The 23,334-nt window shown below is 36.0% G+C and overlaps 2 protein-coding genes across 2 annotated transcripts; both read right to left on the bottom strand.

The window, feature by feature from the left end:
• Nucleotides 1–2,324: 2,324 nt before the first annotated feature.
• LOC100009993 (olfactory receptor 13D1-like) lies at nt 2,325–3,269 on the bottom strand. The gene has a single exon (XM_001362634.2). It carries the CDS (start codon nt 3,267–3,269, stop codon nt 2,325–2,327), a length of 945 nt encoding a protein of 314 aa, XP_001362671.2.
• A 15,669-nt stretch (nt 3,270–18,938) lies between these two features.
• LOC100009948 (olfactory receptor 13D1) lies at nt 18,939–19,868 on the bottom strand. The gene has a single exon (XM_001362543.3). It carries the CDS (start codon nt 19,866–19,868, stop codon nt 18,939–18,941), a length of 930 nt encoding a protein of 309 aa, XP_001362580.3.
• Nucleotides 19,869–23,334: the final 3,466 nt, after the last annotated feature.

Raw genomic sequence — 23,334 nt, 5'->3', positions numbered from 1 at the left:
TCCCCCTTTGCTCAGATGATTACACTAACTCTTTGATTTGGAGATGCACTATCAAGGAAATTTATACATTTACATAAGCCTTGAGGGGTATCACTGAACATATAATCTACCCTAAAGAGTTCCTTATAAGTCCTGTCATATGCTTTAAATTTTTGACCATTAGATCATTCCTTTTGTGTTAACATATTGTCCTGTTTTAAAATACAAATACCTATTGAAGTGCATGGCTGCATTAAGCCATTATCAGTCATTAATACCTTAGCACAAATTAATATCAGTCATTTAACAAGAAGGTACAATTTAATTGTGGACAAGGCTAACCTCAAAGTTCTTGTTCTATTAAACTTTAGAAGCCCAGTCTATGCTCTTGTCAATTCATCCTAAACAATTCTATATCCTACATCTCTTAGGTAATCTGCCTAATTAAAACTATTTTGGCACCTGAGGCAACCAAGAAATACACCCTCAAATTAATTCTATAATTCCCCATATAAGTATATCTATCTATCTACTTAGAGACAAGATTTCAAGCCAGGTCTTCCTGATTTTGAGTCCAACTCTCTACTCTGTCACACTCAAAATAATATGACACATTTAAGTGAAATTCAAATGAGGAAAGGGAATAGGTTACTTTAGTGACTCACAGATAGGCTTTACTAATAATATCTGCCATGTGATAGCTTCCTATTTTAATGAAGTATTCTGGCTAATTGAGTGCTAAATGTAATGGTTTCTATAGTGTTGAAGGGTGTACTGTCAACATGTAACTTACAAATTTAAAAACAATATAGTCTTTTTAAAATCATTATTTAAAATTTTTGCCCCTTCTAAATTTTGGTACTCAAGCAAAGCCTTGATCACTTTTCCCTATCTGATAATTATGCTATTGCCCTCCTTAAAAAAACTTCAATTGAACCAATCTGTCTAATTAAACTCATAATCCTCATGCTTATCATTCCTATTATTCAAAACCTTGTCTTGAATCTTCTTTTTAGCCTTAAGTTTTGCTATTTCTACATTTAGCTTATGATTCATTCAAGCTAAACTGCTTGCATTTCTTCAAACATATATCAGACTGGATTTTTTTCCCCTCAAAATGTTCTCTATAGCTTTTGACTCCATCTTTGCCTGTCAAAGTCATATCCATCCTATAAAGCCCACACATCTTTACAAAGTCTTCTTGATAATCCAAATGGATATGATCTCCTTCCCTTTTTTGAACCCTCAAATCATTTTATTTATATTGTTTGTGTGTTAAATAGTGTATACTGCCTTGAATTGTTATTTTGGTACTCGAGGAGACTATATTTCCTATATTTTATTCATATGCCTCAGTGTCTTGCATGTGGTAGGCACTCATTGAATGCTAGAGATGTAGAGCATATCTAGGACATGTCTCCTGAGAATATTATGGCACTGTGCACTCTCAAAAGAATATATCAACATGTCAAGGACCTGTAATTCCACTGGAGGAACATTGATGTAGATTACAATCCACCTATAATTTATTAGATAATTTTGAGAAAGCTGGATGAGTTTTGAGGATGTTAAGTAACTGCTTATGGTCATAGAACTAGTAAATTATATAAGCAGTAATTGAAGCCTGGCTTTCTAGACTCCAAATACATCTCTTTAGCCATTATACTATCTTTCCTCTTTTTACCTGGAAGATACTAATTTAATGTTAGCGATTTGCTTCAGAATCTCAGACATTTAATATTATAATTATATTATATATATGTAATATATAAATAATAATAAAATAAAATAATAAATATATATAATAATAAATAATATTATAGCACTGTTTTATGTATGTTAAAAATATTATATAATTTAACTAGAACATATTTCTATTCAGCCCCAAAAGATGAAGAACCCAGACGGAAGCACCAGGAAACTGGGTATCGATGACTTATTCTCATATTTTCTTATGAAAAAAATATATAAACATGTTTTAAAGGTCATGCAGTTGCTGCTGTTTGTCTAAGTTGCTGTGCCAAAAAAAACCCTCCAACTACCCCCAAAAGATAACGAAAAAAGAATAAACAAGCTATATCATGTTACCAACAAGAGCTCACACAAAAAAGTGTGACATTATCAAGAACATATAATAGTGAGGATGAAATAATAGGTCTCTGATAGATTTGATATAACATCTGCTGAGAATTTCTCAGATGATATGAACTAGAATTGTACAAGATGGTACATATGGAGAGAAGGATTATGATCATCTTTGTAGGAGAATGCACCAAATAATGAGGAATTCAAAGTATCCAAGTAAGTTGTTGCCCTCTTCGAGGCATGGAATCAAACGAAAGCTTTCACATTTTCTGTAAATACAGTTTTCTGCTTAGCATTTTTTTCACTGCAGCGTTCACATCCTTATTTCTCAGACTATAGATGATAGGATTGAGCATGGGGGTAAAAATCCCATAAAACATGGCAATCAGCTTATCTGTGGTCAGTGAGGCTTTGGATTTGGGCTTCATATACATGAAGAGGATAGTTCCATAGAATATGATGACCACAGTTAGGTGTGCTGAGCAGGTAGAAAAGGCTTTGCTTCTCCCCTCAGCAGAGCGGATCTTTAAAATGGTGGAGAGGATGAAGACATAAGAAACAAAGATTAATAGGAGAGGGGTCAAGGTGAGTATTATAGTTGCTACCAGCATGATGAGTTCATTGAGAGAGATGTCAACACAGGCCAGGTGCATGACGGCCAGGATTTCGCATGTGAAGTGATCAATGACATTTTTCCCACAAAAAGGCAACTGCATAGTAAGAATGGTTTGAAATAGAGAGTTAAGACTTCCTATTAGCCAGCACAAAGCTGTCAGGTACACATAAACGGTCCTTTTCATTATAATGGGATACCTTAGAGGGTTGCAGATGGCCACATAGCGGTCATAAGCCATCACAGCCAGGAGGACACACTCTGTAGTTCCCATGGCAAAGGATATTGACATCTGGGCTGCACATCCCAAGACAGACATGGATTTTCGGGTAGACAAGAAGTTCACCAGCATTTTGGGCACAAATGAAGATGTATAACAAATGTCTAAGAAAGAGAGATTACTGAGGAAGAAGTACATGGGGGTGTGAAGATGGGAATCAAGAATACTCAGTAGGATAATGACACTATTTCCAAATAGGACAATCATATATATTATCATGCACAACACAAAAAAGAAAATCTCAAGTTTGGGGTATTTGGAAAGTCCCAGTAGAATAAATTCAGTTAGAATTGTCTTATTGGTCACTTCCATTTCTTTCTCCTTTCAGCTGCAGGAAGTGAGAAGAGAGTATAGAACACAGTACCATTAGGATTTCAACAGATATTTGAGTATAATTACAATGTTATTTGTGGGTTATGTTATATCTGGAGGACTGACTAGGGTTCTGATCTCAGAGTCAGAAGGATCTGGGTTTAACTCCTGCTTTGGGCTCTTACTTAATGATCTTGAGAAAGTTACTTGATCTCTGTCTCTCTCAAGTTCTTCATCTATAAAACTGGGACAATAATATCACCTACTTGGTATAATTGCTTTCAAGATAAAATGATTTAACATGTAAAGCACTTTGTAAAACTTTATGTTTCTATTCAAAATTCTATACTCTTTTCTCTATAAAACCACTGATAGGAAGTCACTGATTCAAATGTCTACATTCTAGCTCACCACTAGCAGAAATGATTGCTAAGAACAATTTTAGATGAGTTAAGATCAGTAATTTGATTTCCAGATTTAATCAAAGTCAGAATTAATTTCACAGAGGCAGAGAGAAAAGCACATATGAAGTACTTTGTCAAACTTGGTGTGATTGTTGTAATTCTGAGAGATATATGAAGTTAGAGGAAAAGGTAAGATTGTATTATAATGAAGTTTTTTGGAGTACTTTTTTGGATACCCAGTTGGCTGAGGTATAGGATAGACCTTCTTTATATAAAGGGAAGAGTGTCCAATATAAATTCCATTCAATATGGAAATTAAAGAACCTATTTTTTAAATGTTTATCCTTTTAAAAGTCTCCTGAATTATTTCCTTCTAGGAAATCTAACATACTAGCCATATTAGTGAAATAATTATTATTAATCATAGTGTTCCAAATACAGTTATTTTGCTTTGCTGATATTTCTAGATTAATATCATAATATTGCTGAACAAAAGTGATCATTTACTCTAGGAGGTCCTTGATGTTTTTTGTTCTAGTTCCCTTTGGTAGCTCTTCTCAGAATAATGTTTTTAAATTAATAAATTAAAATACATAGATTGCAAAGGAAACTAATTATGTTAGAATATAGTTATCAAAATATTAAAGAACCGAGCTCACTGACTATATGTTAAGCACCCTCCTCTACTCCAATGCTCATTTTGCAGATTAAAAAAAAACCCAAGCATTTGGGGTACCAAGTTGTTACATGACTTTTTTAATATCACAAAGCAAAGTAATAGCAATATGGTGAAGAAAACATGGGGCTTGTATTTTGTCCTAGTGCCTTTCTTTCTCTGTTAGATTACTTCTGACTTGGGCTAAATATAGAAATCAAATTCCTGAGCTTCTTAGCTCATCTGTCTAATATTGTTTTTAGTAATTATTTTTGATGTTGATAGGCTAGAACATGGGCAACAATAGAATCAATGACTCCATCAGAATGGTTTTATGGAGGTAAGAATAGAGAATTTTGAATGGAATAATCACCAGAAATTTGAAGTCATCTACAGATAAAAATGAAAATAGTTTTACTCCCACAAAAATCATGAGGGTGTCCAGCACATATAACCATCCCTAACTTTAGCAGTATTCTGCTCCTCACCTCAGACCAGTGCCTCTGACTCTTCCTCATCAGTGACCTGAACTCTACTCCTGGCCCTGTGGATCTGAAAGATTCACTTTTGCATTATCTTGCTTGAGACCAAGATTCCACAATATTTCCCAGTGCTCTATGCCCCCTAACCTCCTGAGTCCCCTGCCAGTCCCTCTTTAGCTGTAAGCTCCATTAGAATATGAGCTCCTTGAAGGCATGGATAGTATTTCTTACTTGCATTTCTTCCCTAGTGCTTAGTACAGGGACCAGGACATGGCAAATGCTTGATAAATTCTTTGTTTCTGTTTTTTTTTTCATTTCTCTCTTTTCTTTCTTCCCTTTCCCCCACTCTTTCATCTGTCATGTATCTTTAGACTACTTAGATGATTTAAAATTAATCTATGAAACAACAATGAACTAGAGGTCAAAGAGGAGATAGAGTATAGAACAATAAACATATTCTAGAGTATAGAACAATAAAAATATTTATTGAAGAACCCATAATATGGCAATCCTTTTATTTCTAAGAAATGAGGTAAAGTAATAGTTGGGAAGCTTGGTTGATAGGGAGAAAATAAAGTTATTTACCTCCATTTTTTCCAACAAGAACTAATTTTCTCCACAAGTCTTGACAGTTCTTTGTGGGTTCATGATAGCTGCATTATTCATCCAATCTTCCCCCTTATCTACTGTTGCTGTGTGAAAGGGGAGACAAGTTTTAGTTAGGCCCTTCCTTATTGTATTAATCATGAAATGTCTTTTATTTTTATTTGGCCTTCATATAAGCATGTGCTTTGCACATAGTAAGAACTTAAATGCTTTCCCTCCTTACTTACTCATTAATTTCTTTATTTGTTGTAACTATTTCCAACAAGACATTATGGACACTTTAGCTGGAAGAAAGGTGGGCATCTTCCTTCTTTTGCAGCTCTATTTAATTTTTTTCTTTTATGCTATCATATTCAATTGGCATAGTATTCCATCAGAAAAAAATCTACCTGTATCTTAAACTATCTTGCTGTAGAGAGGATGCTATTGGGGTTAATAGTGGGAAAAGATTCCTAAACGTGAAAGGGACTTCCTTACACTAAATGATAACTGGACCCGAAACCAGAACTAGATTCACACCCTGATCATGTTATCTACAGCTAGATGTCATAGTGAATAGAGTGCTAGACCAAGAAGTAAGAAGACCTGCATTTGAATCCTACTTCTAACACCTAGGAGCTTCATCGCCCTGAACAAGTCCCTTAACCCCTTTCAGCTTCTGCTTCTTTATCTATAAAATGGATGTAATATCATCAGCCTAGTGAGATTGTTGTGAGGATTAAATGAGATAATATACATATAAACATGCACACACACACACACACACACACATATATATGTATATATATAATGTGTTTTGCAAACCTCTAAGCATTACATAAATCCTAGATATTACTATTAGTGTTGATGGTATGGCTGTTCTCTATATGACCTTGAGTATATTACCTTGCTTCTCTGGAAGTCAGTTTACTGATTTATAAAAATGAGTGCTCCTACTTTTAGAACTGGAAAAGGCCATAGAAATCATCTGATCGAATCCCCATGTTTTCTGGATTGTGAAAAAAAGGATCAGAGATCTCCCAAAGGCTACTTGAATAGAAAGTGGCAGAATTAGGATTTGAATCTAGATCTTCTGACCCCAAACCCAACACTTTTCCCCACATCCATCAGTTCCCTTCAGTCTCTGAGATGCTAGAAACTTGTCTCCTCGATTGTAGTTCAATGCTAACTCTTTAATCCCCATTGAGAGGCAATGTAGCATGGTGGTAAAAAATACCTCTCTCTGTGTTTTAGCTGTTCTATCCCCCCCAAAAAGTTGAGTACAAATTCAGCCTTCAATCTGAATCTTTTACCAGATAGAAGAGACATAGGGTCAATTAGAAAGATGCTTTATAAATTAGGTAAGGGGAAAAAAATAAAGCAAGGATTAGATTCAGCTGTCATTTTTCTGTTGTATTTATCAATATAGAATAGTGTTTGTCTATAAAGAGATTTTGGGCTAATGCTTCTAGTTTGTATTAAACAAACATGAGATCAATGATTTAGATCTAGAAAGGTCATTGGGTACTCTCTTCATTTTCTACAAGAAAAAATCTAGGCAGAGAGATTGTGTGACTTACCTGGGGCCAAATAGCTACTGAGTGTTTGAGGGAGTATTAACAGAGGTTTGGCAGCCCCTCCTGGCTTCATTTATTCATTCATTATTTATTTAGACTCAAAGTCATGGCACTTAGAGGATCCATGGACTGAATGCTGCTATGGTTTTGTAAAATCTGAACTGGTTGTAGTAGATTGTGTGAAGGAGAAAAGAATTGATGGCTGTGTGTTGGGGGAAGGAAGATGATAGTTATCTTTAAGTATCTGAAAGCAGCTGGGTGGCAGTGTGAACAGAGTACTGGACCTTGAGTCAGGAAAATGAGTTTAAATCTCATCTCAGACTCAGACTCTAGGTAAGGTATTTAACCTCTGTCTGCCTCAGTTTCTTCAGATGAGCTTAGTAATACCAAGTGAAATAAATACATAAAGTGCTTTGTAAATCTTAAAGTATTATATAGATGATAGATTGTATTAGTTATAGAAGAGGGATGAAACTCTTTCCACTTGACTCTAGAGAGCAGATTTGGAACCAATACATAGGATTAAAAAAAATGGTTTCAGTTCAGTTTAAGAATGACCTAACAATGAAAGTTGTTAGAAAATGGAATGGATTGCCTTGCGGATTAGGGAGGAGTTCTCTAAATCCTAGCTCCTAATATTTTCTTCTGTGGAGGCTTCAACTTTGCTTTGTAATTCTTACATTAAGCTAAATAATTCCCAATGTTAATATCTAATCCATCCCATTCTTACATAGTTCATTCATCTGTGATTTCATTGGTGTAAGCACTCCTTCCACCAATATAGATGCCAAGCCCAGATGCCCTTCAAGAACTGCTGTGGCCAAATAATTCATTGTCTTGTTTGGTTACCCTCTTCAGACTTAATTAGGTTGCTTCTTGGAAGGACAATTACTGTCTGCCACAGGCTGCCTTATAAAGCAGTGAGTTAGTTTCCTGTATTTGGAAACATTCATTCAGATGTTAGATAGTAATTTTTTTGAGGTTGTTATACAGAATATTCATGCTTTCAATAAAGGCTGGAATATTTCACTGATGAAATGCATTTCAATATGAAATTTTAACACTAACCTCCAATGTCATGTTGTAGCCTTAGAGACTTTGGAGGGGGAACCACCAACCGTTCAGAAGCCAGGAGGGCACTGAGATGGCAGTAGAGAATAACAGCCATTGAAATGAAAAATAACATATATAAAATTCATTCAATGCTATCAATGTCAGAATGAAACTATAGAACTAAGGTTTTATTTATAAAACATTGAATCATAAATTTTAATTTATTTCTAGATAACTCTTTCTTATAGATCAGAACTAAATGGTTTCTTTCTTGGTTACCCGTTAGAGTTTCTAATTCAAATAATGTTTATTCTTTCAAAGATATATGCAGATAAACTGCTATGTTTCAAAGTAATATTTTTCATGATATAAACCCAGTGTTACAGAGAAATTTGATATACCTCTTTAAGAGAAACATCAGAACAGAACTTTCCTGGATACTTACCCAGCTTAATACAATGATGAAATAAAATCTAGTACCTTTCAGTAAATTAAAAGGTTCAGCTTAAGAGGAAGTTGAGAAGAGACCTGGCTCCTGGCTCCTGGCTCCTGGCTCCATCATTGATTATCCAGGTGACCCTGATATTTCCATTTGGCCTTTGTGAGATTCATTTTCCAGTGAGAGATTTGGATTAGATGTTTGGTCTTCTAGCTTTGATGTTCTGAGATTTTATCAACTTTAAAAATCTAAATTCTTAGGTATCAAACTATCTTATATGCAAACCACATGATAGGAATTTTAGTTGCTTCACAACCTCCAGTTCTAATTTGTGTGCCAAGAGAAAGTTTAAAAGATCAGGCTCCAGGTCCAGAAAATAATTTAAATATCTTGTCACTTTAAGGGACCTTTTCTATCCCAGTAGCAATTTAAAGTTTTGAAGTGTGAATATTTAGAAGTGAAGAGATACCCAAGAATGCTTAAGGGATCATATCCCCAATACCCAATTATATGGAACTTAATAATAAATTTTAATTAATATAGGATGCCATGGACCCAAAAAAAATCAACCACAAAAAACCTTTTCCCTCAGAGAATATGGAGAAGGGCATATCTTGATAGAGCAGGAACATTCTCTACTTAGTTGTTCTAAGGGTTTTCTCTGGCCATTACTGGACAAAAAAAAAGGTTTCTAAAGATACAGAATATGTTCAAAGTATGAGATGGAAGCTTCATAGAGAAAGAGCATTGTTTTTTACCTCTGGAATATAGGGAAGACCTTCAGTTAACCTCATGGGAAAATAGAAGTTTGGGGCAATGAAATCTTATGATAGAAATGGAAATGCTTAGTTTTTTCAATTGTTGAAGGTGCTAGAAATTCAGAACACAATTTATGCTAAGAATCTTGAAAATGGCATTCCAGGAGATACTGTTTCGTGAAATGCAGAGTATGAAATTTACTTTAGGAAGCTCTAGATTCAAATCCTGCCTGGATTGCCACTTACTAGCTGTATAGCTATAGGCAAGACACAACCTCCATAAAGGAATACCAGTATTACATATTTAATAAAGTTGTTATAAGACTATTAAGACAACAAATCTAAAACAAAGCAAATAAACATCAATTAATATTATTCTCAAATACAAAAAAGAGGATGGACTGGTCACATTGGGGACAGCTAATGGTCAGTTTGTATACTCCATAGATGCCCTTGGAATACCAGTGGAGTACATGGCGAAAAGTTGAAAGTCTTCTAGCACTTGGGTAGACCTTTCCTTATGGAAAGCCAAGGGCCAGAGTTATGCAAGTTGGGCAGAGTTGGATGGGTTGTCATTTGGATTACTGGAGGAAGTAATCATATTAATGAGATGGAAGATCTATTTGAAAAAAAAGCTCGTTTAGGTGGAAGTCACCACCTAATTCTAATTCTAGTCACTGAGGTGTGCAACCTTGGAATTATACTTGACTCCTCTCCTTTTTCTCACCTCTTATCTTTAACCAATCATCTTAGTGATTATCTGCAAAATATCATTCTCAGCTCTAGCCTTCTTTTCTTTCAGGCCCTTATCACCTCTCATCTGGACCAATGCCTTTCCATTTACTCTCCCTGATTCGGGTCTCTGCCCTCTACAATGTACAACCCTCAAAGTATAATATAATCTCATATTAGCATTTAAAGCCCTTGGCAAAGTGGCTCCTGCCTATCTTTTCAGACTTCCTTCACATTCACAGTAAGATGGATTATTAACTTCTGCCTGAAACCAACATTTTATTTCCTTTCTCTCTGCTAGAAATCCCGTTTCCTTCAAGGCTAGACTTTTCCGGTTCCCTAGTTATTAGTTCTATCTCTTTCCTCGAAGTCCTTTGCCTTTACTCTCTACATGTTGTAACTGTTCAGTTAACTGATGCTCAGACATTATTTTGCTTTTGGTTTTGTGTTCTCAGCACCAGGTGCAGTCTATAGGGTACTTAGTAAAGGTGTGTTGAATTTGAATTTATTCAGGAAAAAATTCCAATATACTGAGATAAAAAAACAAGTTCTAGTGCTCTCATTCAATGTAGTAACTCTGAGTTCCAGGTTTATGCTATTGTACATTTGAAGGTGGGTCACATATGGTGTCATTTGATGGCACACAGGATGGCACACATAATAGGAGGGCACACATCAACATACAGTTGTTATATGATGGCATATAAGTGTCATACAACAACATGGATGTGTCATGCAATTATATACATCGCCATGTGAGAAGGCAATGGTATACAGTGTTTCTGGTGCCAGGTGCCATGAAAACATCATGCAATGACATGTATATGACACAGGGCAACATTACTTGTCACACAATGGCATGTAAAACAGTTCTGCATCACGATATGACTTATAATGACACACTGAAAACAGAGCAACACATTTGTGTTATGCAACAACATGCATCATGTGACAAGTCACACAGATATGCATAAAACAAAGATGTCACACACCAACATATATGTAACATACAATGACACCTGCTCCATGTCATAACATGGATTTACACATGCTACCTCTCCCAACAGCACACAACAACATACCAAACACCATGTAACAGCACAAATGACAACCCATGTCACATGACACATTCATTTGGGTGAAGAATTGGTTGAATAGCACCAAGCCACGGCGCAGTGTGAGATCAGGAAAATGCAAGACTGATGGTGGGGAAAAAAGGCAGAAGAAATCCAGCGCTTTGCTGACATGAAAAAGTATAAACAATTTTTCAGTGCCCTCAAGACTGTCTATGGGCCATTAAAATCCATCACCACCCCCTTGCTATCCTCTGATGTTGACACTCTCATAAAAGACAAAAAAGGCATCAGCAACAGGTTGAAAGAACACTTCAGCTGGCTCTTCAACCTATCCTCCTCAGTTGACCAAAGGGCCCTTGACCAGATCCCCCAAAACCGCATCATTGAGCAACTTGACATCCTTCCTTCATTAGAAGAAGTCCAAAAAGCCATTAAACAAATGAGTGCAGGCAAGGCACCCGGTAAAGATGGGATCCCAACTGAGGTGTACAAGGCCTTAAATGGAAAGGTGCTCCAGGCATTCCACATAGTGCTGACCAGCATATGGGAAGAGGAAGACATGCCCCCAGAACTCAGAGATGCCTCCATCGTAGCCCTATACAAGAACAAAGGCACACGAGCAGCCTGTGACAACTACAGAGACATCTCACTACTCTCCACTGCTGGAAAGATCCTCGCCCGTGTTATACTCAACAGACTCCTGTCATCTGTTTCAGAGCAGAACCTGCCTGAATCACAATGTGGCTTCTGACCAGATCGCAGCACCATCGACATGGTCTTCATGGTGAGGCAAATGCAGGAAAAATGCCTTGAGCAGAACCTGAGTCTCTACATTGTCTTCATAGACCTGACGAAGGTGTTCAACACAGTGAACAGGGACGCATTGTGGGTGATCCTTAGCAAGCTCGGTTGCACAGCAAAATTCGTCAAATTGATCCAGCTCTTTCATGTTGACATGACAGAGGAAGTCCTATCTGGTGGAGAGACTTCCGATCGCTTCAACATCTCCAATGGCGTAAAACAAGGATACCCAAATAAACAAATGTAAAATTGTATGCTTTCATCTGCATTCCTACTTCAGTAGTTCTTTCTCTGGAGATGGATAGCATTCTTCTTCATAAGTCCCTCAGAATTGTTCTGGATCATTATATTGCTGACAATAGCTAAGTCTTTCACATTTGATCATTCTACGTTATTGCTGTTACTATGTGCAGTACTTTCTTGGTTCTGCTTATTTCATTCTGTATCAGTTCATGTCAGGTCTTTCTAGCTTTTTCTGAAATCAACCTGTTCATCATTCCTTATAACACAAAAGTATTCCATCATATACCACAATTTGTTCAGCCATTCCCTAATTGATGGATATACCTTTAGTTTCCAATTCTTTGCCATTGGTACCTTTATTTAAAAAAAATGTTTCCTGTGACCCTATGGAAAGCATTTCTCATCTTGTATAACTTCAAATAGATTGTTGGAAATCAAACACTGGGCATAGAAATAACATTGGTGAAATCAGAAGTAAAGACCTCCTTTAGCATGTTTTCTCCCCCCAAAACACCTCTTTTCTTTCCTTCTCACATCCAAATAGTAATGCTTCAAGGTCATTAGTGCTCAATGATAGGTGAGTTTTATGAGACTCAGATTAACAGACTATTAAGAAAAATATATCAACCAGCAAGCCTTTGTAATAGAAGAACATTGGCAAGACAAGTATTCAAAAGGAGAGATAATAAATGCATATATAAATTGTAAAGGACAAATTGTTGTTCATCCTTCATTTTTCAAAGATGACTTGAGACCAGAGACTAGGGGAAGCAGAGTGTTGTTATGGTGGAATGTATCCCTTTTGAGTCTTAATTTAGGTTGTTCAAAAGGAGACTTGACTAAATCAAGAGGTAGTGGTTTCCTCTCATTTTAGGTCTTTGATTCAGGATTATGTGACTACTTGTTAGGTACATTTGGAAATTTCTTTTATTTTTATTTTTTAAAACCCTTACCTTCCATGTTTGAATCAATATTGTATATTGGTTCCAAGGCAGAAGAGTGGCAAAGGCTAGGCAATGGATATTAAGTGACTTGGCCAGGGTCACACAGCTAGGAAGTGTCTGAGGCCAGATTTGAACCCAGGACCTCCCATCTCTGGGCCTGGCTCTCACTCCACTGAGCCACCTAGCTATACCCTAGAAATTTCTTTTAGATAAGTTTTAGATTTTTTGACTACTGAGCCTTTTCCCAACTTTCAGTTTCTAAAATTCTATGAATCTTTATTTCTCTGGGGGAGGTGAGCTTAAATTGGAGAACCACTCAACCAGGGGGCAGAAGTGTTAGCTAGAATATGGAACAGAAAATTTGCTCTTAGTAGATTGTAGATACAGTTTTAACCAATTTCCACAAAGAAAAAGTAAGAGATCCATAATTTCCTGCCTTCCTTTAAAACATCCTTGCAGATCCTGTGAAATTCCTGGAGCACCTCAGAGTTGGAAAAAAAAAGAAGCTACAATGGCCCAAAGGTCAATTGAAGATGTATATCATGTTAATAAGTCACTGTAATATGTTTCCTATGTTTTGCATGCATAATATGGTATAAAGGATACAATTTAGTTCATATCTGAGCAGAAGAGGAGGTGGGTATTTCAGGTATAAGGAAGAGTGCTTTGGACTTAGTTTAAACCAGCTTATAAGAGCCAATTATAAATTATTATTATGAATTATAAAATTTTCCATGTGAGCATTTATACCTGGCAAATCAGTAAATATTACAAATCAGGGATTGAATTGTGGTTTTGTTGATTATCTAGGATCATGAAAATGATGGACAAAGAGTTACCAATATAGACTAAACCTAAAAATGTATTATGCTACTTTTTTTTGAGACCAGTTGTTAAATATTCACTAGCACATTGAAAGGATGCTATTAGAAAATAAGTATTGTTTTATTAGTTCAGGGATAAAAAGTAAAGTGGCTGGCTTGAGAAAAAATTGGAGTTTGAAGCAGGGCAGAGAGCATGCTAATTTCAGATGTGACAGTCATAACCATTTTTCTGTGTCAATTACTCTCTCTGGGAGTTTGTCTCTGGCAGTTGGCAGAGACACACACTCAGAGACTCTCTGTCAGGGATGGAGGAGGCAACATCTTTGCCTCTCTATCTGAGGGAAAGAGCTGAAGGAGCTCAGTGTTTTCCTTTCCCAACTTGGGAAACAATGTTGACTATCTATTATGGTTTTTATAGATTGATTTAATTCTGAGAAGACCAAAGAAAAACCTGGTCTTTGGTTTGGACTCTGAGTCTGTTAAGGCTCAGAGTCCTAACTTGATTCTTGTTGATACTCAATCAGCCAGCCTTTGCTATTTTATAATTTGCAGGTGAAGTTAAGAATTATAAGGATAATAGTGGTAATTTTTATTTAGATAGTAAAAATTTGGGTTAGTCAGATCAGGGAGGATTAGTGTAGCCTGTAAAACACAGGATAAGAGGTTCCTTATGGAACCAGGGATTTATTTGGTTGGTTTTAGAATCCTTTAGAATTAGAAATTCTTGCTATCCTAATATATTTCAATAAATATTTTATTTTTTATAATATGAGTCTCTGTAGCATCCTTCTGCCTGTCCCTGAAGGTAAATTCACAATTGAACTTTCACTTCATCACTGAAGATACTTTTGATTACATCTATCAAAAGTATCTGAACAGTTTTGAACCTATATTGGCAAGTTTTCTATCTATTTTTATGTAGCTCACCATTATTATTTTTACAACACCACAGCTTATCACAAAATCTTTAAATTAGAAATGACTTTAAAAGTCATCTAAACTGTCATTGCCTGACCAACAATCTCTACAACCTTCCCCAAAAGTGTTAGTCCAGATGAACATATAAAGACATATAGAGAGGAAGAACTCATTACCTCCCAGGTCAACCTATTCAATTGTTGGATAGCTCAATTGGAAGGGATTTTTTCCATGCATTCTCAGCTAACTACTTCCTTGGTTCTGCCCTCTGGAGCCAAGCAAAGCTAATCTAATCCTCTTCCCTATTACAACTTTTCAAATATTTGATGCCTTGAAAATAAAGTTCACATTTTGGTACAGTGGTACTCCTAAGAAATGTGTGTTGTGTATGTGTGTGTGTGTGTGTGTGTGTGTGTGTGTGTGTGTGTGTGTGTGTTGTAAACCTTAAAATTTCCCAGACCCTACTTTATAAAATTGGATTAAGACCATTCCCCATTTGGACAGTGAACTCTACTTAAAGCAGGACCCTACTTGGGTCTGCCCTAGGGGAAGATAAAGTTGTGAACTCCTTGCTAGATCAGAAATGGGAAGACCTCTACTCCACTGGTACTTAAGACTGCTTTAGGGGAGAAAACTCCTTGCTGAACAATGAGAAATGCTTACACCCATACTTAAGCCATGCCTATTTTTAGAATTAATATAAAGGGGTGCTAAGTACCTATTAAAGGTCAGACAACTTGTAAACTTGCCAGGAGCAAAGAGGTGAAAACTTATTCAGAGCTTTCCTGATGTGAATTACTCAGAAGTTTTAGTCTACCCAGAAAAGGTGAGAGCAAGATGTGAATTAAGAAGGTGATAACAAAATGTCAATTAAGAATGGCCAGTCCTTTGGAAAACGTCTACTGTGATTGGTAGATGGAAGGACTTAGAGGAGGTAACATAGGAGAAAACCCCCTATATAAGAAAAGGAGAGCTGGTTGACAAGAGAGGGTCTCTGGCTGGAAATCCCTTGAGGAGGACTCTGGCTGGGTAAGTCTCTGGCTGAGAACTCCCTTGAGGAGATCTCTGGATGGGACAGTCTCTGGCTGAAGCTCCCTTGAAGAGGACTCTGGTTGGATCAGTTCTCTAAGGAGTCTCTTGGGAGAGGCTATTGAGGGGAGTCAGAAGAATCTCTCTCTGAAGAAGGATGGCTGGCTGAACTGGTATCTATATTCTTGCTTGGACAGATCTTGTGGTGAGTGATTAAGGACTGATTGATTTTCCCCTTAGGGTTTAGGCCTGGGTTGGCCAGGACTGGCCAGGGCTGGCTTATTCTTATTCTTTTCTCATTTATTTCCTTTCTCTCTCTCTCTCTCTCTCTCTCTCTCTCTCTCTCTCTCTCTCTCTCTCTCTCTCTCTCTCTCTCTCTCTCTCTCTCTCTCTCTCTCTCTCTCTGTAATTCCTCATTGTATTATTAATTAACTTCTCTATAAAACCCAGTTGACTTGGGTATATTAATAATTGGGGATATTTCCCTGGCGACCACCTTAAATATTTTATTTAAAACAAAACACTGTGGTGAAAAACATATTTTCTGTGGTCACAAATTTACTCATCCACTCTTATATCTACTACAATTTATATCTTCCACTAATTTACTCACTACAGTTTATGACTCCAACCATTTTAACTCTTACAGTTTATGGCATCCACTCTTTTAAATGCCACAGTGTGTGTAGGTAGATAGGTAGGTGGTACAGAGGATAGAGTGCCTAACTTAGAGTCAAGAAAACTCATATTTCTTTAAATTTGACCTCAGACACTTACTGACTAACCCTGTTAGCTTCTTCTTCTTTTTTTTAAAGGAAATTCAGACTTTATCATATTCAGATATAATATATGTGATATATAGGTCATTCATAATTATTTTGTTTTATTTTGCACATTTAATTTCTGTCTTAGTAATTTTTTTAATTTTAATTTTATTTAGTCAATTTAGAACACCATTCCTTGGTTACAAGAATCATATTCTTTCCCTTCCTCCCTTCACCCCACCCTACCTGTAGCCAACATGTAATTCCACTCGGTATTCCATGTATCCTTGATCAGAATCTATTTCCATGTTGTTGATGTTTACACTAGGATGTTCATTTAGAGTCCATTTCCCCAATCATATCCCCTCTACCCATGTATTCAAGCAGTTGTTTTACTTTTGTGTTTCTACTCTCACAGTTTTTTCTCTGAATGGGGATAGTGTTCTTTCTCATAGACCCCTCTGGGTTGTTCAGAATCACTGCATTGCCACTAATGGAGAAGTCCATTACATTTGAATGTACCACATTCTCTGTGTACAATGTTCTCCTGGTTCTGCTCTTCTCATACTGCATCAATTCCTGGAGGTCATTCCAGTTTACATGGAATTCCTCCAGTTTATTGTTTTTTTGAGCACAATAGTATTCCATCACCAACATATACCACAATTTGTTCAGCCATTCCCCAATCAAAGGGCATCCCCCCATTTTCTAATTTTTGCCACCCCAAAGAGCACAGCTATGAATACTCTTTTACAAGTCTTTTTCCTTATTATCTCTTTGGGATACAAACACAGCAGTGCTATGGCTGGATTAAGGGGCAGACAGTCTTTTAGCGCCCTTTGGGCATAGTTCCAAATTGCTCTCCAGAATGGTTGGATCAATTCACAACTTAATGTCCCGACTTTGCCACATCCCCTCAAACATTCATTACTTTCCTTTGCCTTCATGTTAGCCAATCTGCTAGGTAATACCTTAGAGTTGTTTTGATTCACATCTCTCTGATTATAAGAGATTTAGAACACTTTTTCATGTGCTTATTAATAGTTTTGATTTCTTTATCTGAAAATTGCTTATTCATGTCCCTTGCCCATTTGTCAATTGGAAAATGGCTTGATATTTTGTATAATTGATTTAGGTCTTTATAAATTTGAGTAAGTAAACCTTTGTCAGACGTTTTTGTTATGAAGGTTGTTTCCCAATTTGTTACTTCCCTTCTAATTTTGGTTGCATTGGTTTTGTTTGTACAAAGCCTTTTTAATTTGATGTAATCAAAATTATTGATTTTATATTTTGTGATTTTTTTCTAACTTCTACTTGGTTTTAAAATCTTTCCTTTCCCAAAGATCCGACAAGTATACTATTCTGTGTTCACCTAATTTACTTATAGTTTCCTTCTTTATATTCAAGTCATTCACCCATTCTGAGTTTATCTTGGTATAAGGTGTGAGACATTGATCCAAACCTAATTTCTCCCATACTGTCTTCTAATTTTCCCAGCAGTTTTTTTTTTTATCAAATAGTGGTTTTTTGTCCCAAAAGCTGGGATCTTTGGACTTATCATAGACTGTCTTGATTAGGTCACCTACCCTAAGTCTATTCCACTGATCCTCCTTTCTGTGTCTTAGCCAGTACCAAATTGTTTTGATGACCACTGCTTTATAGTATAGTTTGAGATCTGGAACTTCAAGGCCACCTTCCTTCACATTTTTTTTTCATTATTTCCCTGGATCTCCTTGATCTTTTGTTCTTCCAAATGAACTTTTTTATGGTTTTTTTCTAATTCAGTTAAAAAAGTTTTTTGTTAGTTCAATGGGTATGGCACTAAATAAATAAATTAATTTGGGTTGGATTGTCATTTTTATTATGTTAGCTCATCCTACCTATGAGCAATTGATGTTTTTCCAATTGTTTAAATCTAGTTTTAATTGTGTGGAGAGTGTTTTGTTCTTATAGTTCCTTGTTTGTCTCAGCAGATGGATGCCTATTTTTTTTTAATCTGTGAACAGAGCTTGAGAAGAAAATGCCAAACAAGCCAGAACCTTTGCCAAGACAACTCTAAATGAGGCTGTGAAGAGTTAAACACTACTGATAAATGACTGAACACACACACACACACACACACACACACACACACACACACACACACACTGAAGAGTAGGGTTCTGGTTCATTGTGCAAATCTATTGAGTATTTACCAGAAAATATACAATCTACCCTTGTGAACTGAGAGTCACAAAATCTAAAACAAGAATATTTTTAAAAGAGTTTTTGAGTTCATAAAGTCACCAAATTAAGGCTGCTAGGTAATAATTTCATTGATTACCAAAATTATACTGTGCAATTTTTTTTATATTTAACATCTACAATGAAAAAAAGGTGCATGCTTCATGTTCTATCAGAGAACATCAACTTTTTCACTGCTGCTTTCACCTCCTTGTTCCTTAGACTGTAGATAATGGGATTCAGCATGGAGGTCACTGCACCATAGAATAAGGCAATCAGTTTGTCTGAATCTGGGTCCTTTGCTTTGGGTTTCAAGTACATGAAGAGTATAGTCCCAAAGTATATGATGACCACAGCCAGATGTGCTGAACAGGTGGAGAAGGCTTTCTTCCTTCCCTCAGTTGAGTTGAGTCTCAGAATGGTGGCAAGAATAAACACATAAGAGATGAAAATGAGCAGCACTGGTGTCATTGTGACCAGCAAAACAGCCACTATCATGACAAAAGCATTGAGGGAAATGTCTATGCACGCCAGTTTCAGGACAGCCAAGATTTCACAAAAGAAATGATCAATGATATTATTTCCACAGAAGGAAAGCCTCAATGCAAGAATTGTTTGCACCAAGGAATTTATGCTACCAATTAACCAGCTGAGGGCTGCCAACTGTACACAGACTCTTGTATTCATGATGATTGTATATCTCAGGGGATTGCAGATGGCCACATACCGGTCATATGCCATCAATGCCAGCAGCACACACTCTGATGTTCCCATGGAAAGAGTTAGATACATTTGTAATGCACATCCTGGGAAAGATACTGTTTTTCTGACTTCTAGAAAATTGACCAACATTAGAGGCACAAAGGAGGATGTACCAAAGATGTCCATGAAGGAGAGGTTGCTAAGGAAGAAATACATGGGGGTGTGAAGGTTGGAATCCACAATACTCAATATAATGAGAGAGGAATTCCCTAGCAAAATGACCAGATATATTACTAAGCACAACACAAAGAGAAAAATTTCAACATTGTGGTGCTTAGACAGCCCTAGCAGAAAGAATTCCAACACAATAGTCTGATTTACCCCATTCATTCTCTTATCTCTCTTATTTTTAGCATTAGCTTCTTGGAGAAGCACACTTAAAATAATGTACTATTGCTTGCATTATGAAGTAGATGTATAAAATAGGGATGACTCTTCTGTTTGTATTTTATATTTCTATTAAATCCTATTCAAGTGGTTTTTATTTGAAATTCAAGGAATTGTCCTAAGCTACAACTTAAGCCTCCAAGATGATTTCTGTATTTTACCTGATGCTGCTTTATTCCCAAATTCTAACATTTCTATGAATACAGTGAAATTGTGAAAGAAAGACTAATTTTCTTAATCATATATATTTAGTGTTTTCAAACTTTCTCCAAGTTTACTTGCTTATTAATTATGGATTGCAGCTCTTACATATTTCTAGATACTTGAGGTCTTGGAGGAAGTGGAGAATAGATAATTTTGGGGAAGTTGGGACTTGATAATTTTGATCTATAAAATTATTGACAACATTTAGATCTCTCGCATGTATAAAGTCCTTTCAGCTTCATGTTTATTTTCTTCCATTGAACAATACAGGTTAACCATCCTTCAGTATTGTGTCTCTTTATTGATGTCATTAAGAGATGGCAGGAATGACATAATTCTGTGTTCTCTCTTTAGGAAAATGGGCACTGTCTCTGTAAAGAGAAAAGAGAAATCATGACTTAGTTTATTAAAATGACCAGAAGTTAATGTACTTTGTGGGAGTGTTCTCCACCTATATGATCAGCGATGTTAATGGTTTGAAGTACTTTTGGAATTCTGAATGTTCACTATATATATTAAATTTGTTCTCTTTTTCTCTATTGATCAGCTTATGATTATCTGTAGATTCTGCTTATGTCATTCATTATCTAATCTGTCTCCATTCTTCTCATCATATGTATAACTGCAGGTGAGAATCATGTTTACTGCTTCTACTCTATACTCAACCCACCTCATAAAGCCTCAGCGATGTCCCAATATCTTCTAAATATACCAGGCATTGAAGACCTTCTACAACCTAGAATTAAATCTTTTCTTTTTTCATCATTGTCTTCTATTCCCCAATTTAGTTCAATTCAATTCAGTTCAATGACCATTTATTAAATTCTGTAAGTCAAGCACTATGTGAAGTACTTGGAATCAAAAAGAAAAAATATAGTTCTTGCTCTCTGAGAACATGCATTTGACTACTCACTTTAATGTCCCAAGCTGAGAGAGGAACAAAAAAGACTAGACTACTTTTTTTGAATTTTAGAAACTCCCTTTCCAATTCTAGATCTTTGCTCATGCTGTTTTCTTCCTTTTGGAATGTTCTCTTCCCAGTCCTTGAACTCTTTCTTCTTCTGCTCTGATGGTTGCCCCTTTAAGTCTCTTTCAGTCAGTTACCTCATCAGAAAAATCAGGTACTATTATGATGCCCCACTGCATATAGTTAGGAATATGCTTTGTAAAACTGAAATAAAATTTAGCCCTTAAGGAATCTGAGTTAATGGAATTCCAAGTACAGTCACTAATGAAACTTTCCAGCAGCACTCAAACATAAATTGACCTTAGTATACTATTTCTAATTTTCCTGCTGATTAATTTGTGACCTTTATTCAGTCATTTTCATTTCTTGGCCTCAATATTCCCCTCTGCAAAATCAATTTCTTGTACTTCATGGACTCTAAGATCCTTTATAACTCTATTGTACTATGCATTTGTGAAATATAAACAATCTTAGACCTGGCTGCCATTAATATGTCAAGGATAAAAGGAATTTTTGGTATGTTATCTTTAGGATCAGACAATATACCCTGGGTAAAGTCCTAAGTAGAAAAGCAAAAAAATGAGTCAGAAGAGACATGAAAATGCCTTTAAAACAGAAGAAGATATTGGAAAATACCTGAACAATAGTTCATTTTTATCATAAGCCATTCATAGAATAAGAAAAAGAAGAAACTGAAGAATCCAACCAAAAGAGTTTCTTCAACTTTTGTCTCCACTTGTTGGTCTTAACATTTTGTACCACTGAGTCCATGGATCTCTTTGGGTGTATAAAACTTATTCACTGTTAATGTATTCAAGATCATGCTCTAAGAAAGGATGATGGATTCATCCTAGGGGGACACCAAAAGAATTAGTTTTTTCACTTTTCTAAAAACACCTAATAGCATTTTGAAGTATTTTCTTTCTAAACATTCCCATTCTATGGACTCTACAAGTGTTATTATTCTGCATCTACCTACAAGGACACTGGGGCTCACAGAAATTAATTGAATTGCTCAAGGCCATGTGATTAGTAATAATGACTCATGATTACTGTCCATCCTTTTCCTGAAGCTTGCCCTGTTACTTAACATGGCCACTTTGAGCATATACAGAAATTGCATTGCATCTTGAAAAAAATGTAGAAAAGGATGCTAGAATATAAATATTCCCGGACACCAATTAGGCTGTTGCGGTTTTGAAACATTTAGTTTAGTTTGACCAGTAAATGTAAGAGTCCAGACTGAAACCCAGGTCTTTTGACACCATGTCTAGTGCTCATTCTGTATTGCTGCAAAAGGGGGCCTTCTTAAACTAGAGGCATTTTGATATGTTGGAAGGAAAGCTAGACATAAAAAAGACCTGAACTCAAATCGTAGTTCTCCACAAGGGGAGGCTATCCTATTACATATGGAGTCATAAGACCTGGTTTGAAATTCCATCTCTTTTACTTACTCCCTGTCTAACTTTTTGTAACTCTTTAACTCTTTGTAACCTCTTTAACTCAGTTTCTTCATCTGTAAAATTAAAAGGTTGAACTAGGCTATCTCCAATGTTCTTTCCAGCTGTATGTCTAATAATCCTATGACTAGTCAGTCTGAGTGTAACATGGGGGAATACTATGAAATTAGGTAGAAAAATGCATCTTGAAGAGAAGATCCTATCTTCATTACAGGGTTATTGTGAGAATTGCATGATCATATATATTATTATTGTAAAATGTATTACTTTTGGGAAACTATACATATAGTGAGTATTGGACATGGAATAAGGAAGACTTGACTTCAAATCTGTCTTCAGACACTTACTAGCTGTGTGACCCTGGGCAAGCCAGTAAACCTTGCTTGCCTCAGTTTTCTCATCTGTAAAATGAGCTGGAGAAGGAAATGATCACTCTAGTATTTTTGCCAAGAAAATCCCCATAGGGGTCACGAAGAATTGAACACAACTAAAAATGATTAAATAACAACATATATCACTCATTTGGCATTGTTTTTATTATTAATAATTATTAGAGCTCTCCAGAAATGGAATGACCTCCCACAATGACTAATGCATTTCCTATGACTAAAGGTTTTAATTGGAGGTTAATTAATCACTCTGTCAAGGATGTTGTAGAAGGGATTCATTATTTTGAATTGAGAATCAATGATCTTAAAAAAACAAACCAAAATGAAATGATTAAATTCAGATTTCTTACCTTAATTCTACTATAATATTTAAGGCAGAGGATAAGCAC

This window comes from Monodelphis domestica, chromosome 7 (genome assembly GCF_027887165.1).
Source record: "Monodelphis domestica isolate mMonDom1 chromosome 7, mMonDom1.pri, whole genome shotgun sequence".
Lineage (NCBI taxonomy): Eukaryota > Metazoa > Chordata > Mammalia > Didelphimorphia > Didelphidae > Monodelphis > Monodelphis domestica.
The sequence above is the reverse complement of the archived record's forward strand: the minus strand, read 5'-3'. Positions and strand labels throughout refer to the sequence as shown.

Coding starts and splice junctions, on each gene's coding strand:
- LOC100009948 (XM_001362543.3), bottom strand. CDS start 19,868: ATGAATGGGGTAAATCAGACTATTGTGTTGGAATTCTTTCTGCTAGGG.
- LOC100009993 (XM_001362634.2), bottom strand. CDS start 3,269: ATGGAAGTGACCAATAAGACAATTCTAACTGAATTTATTCTACTGGGA.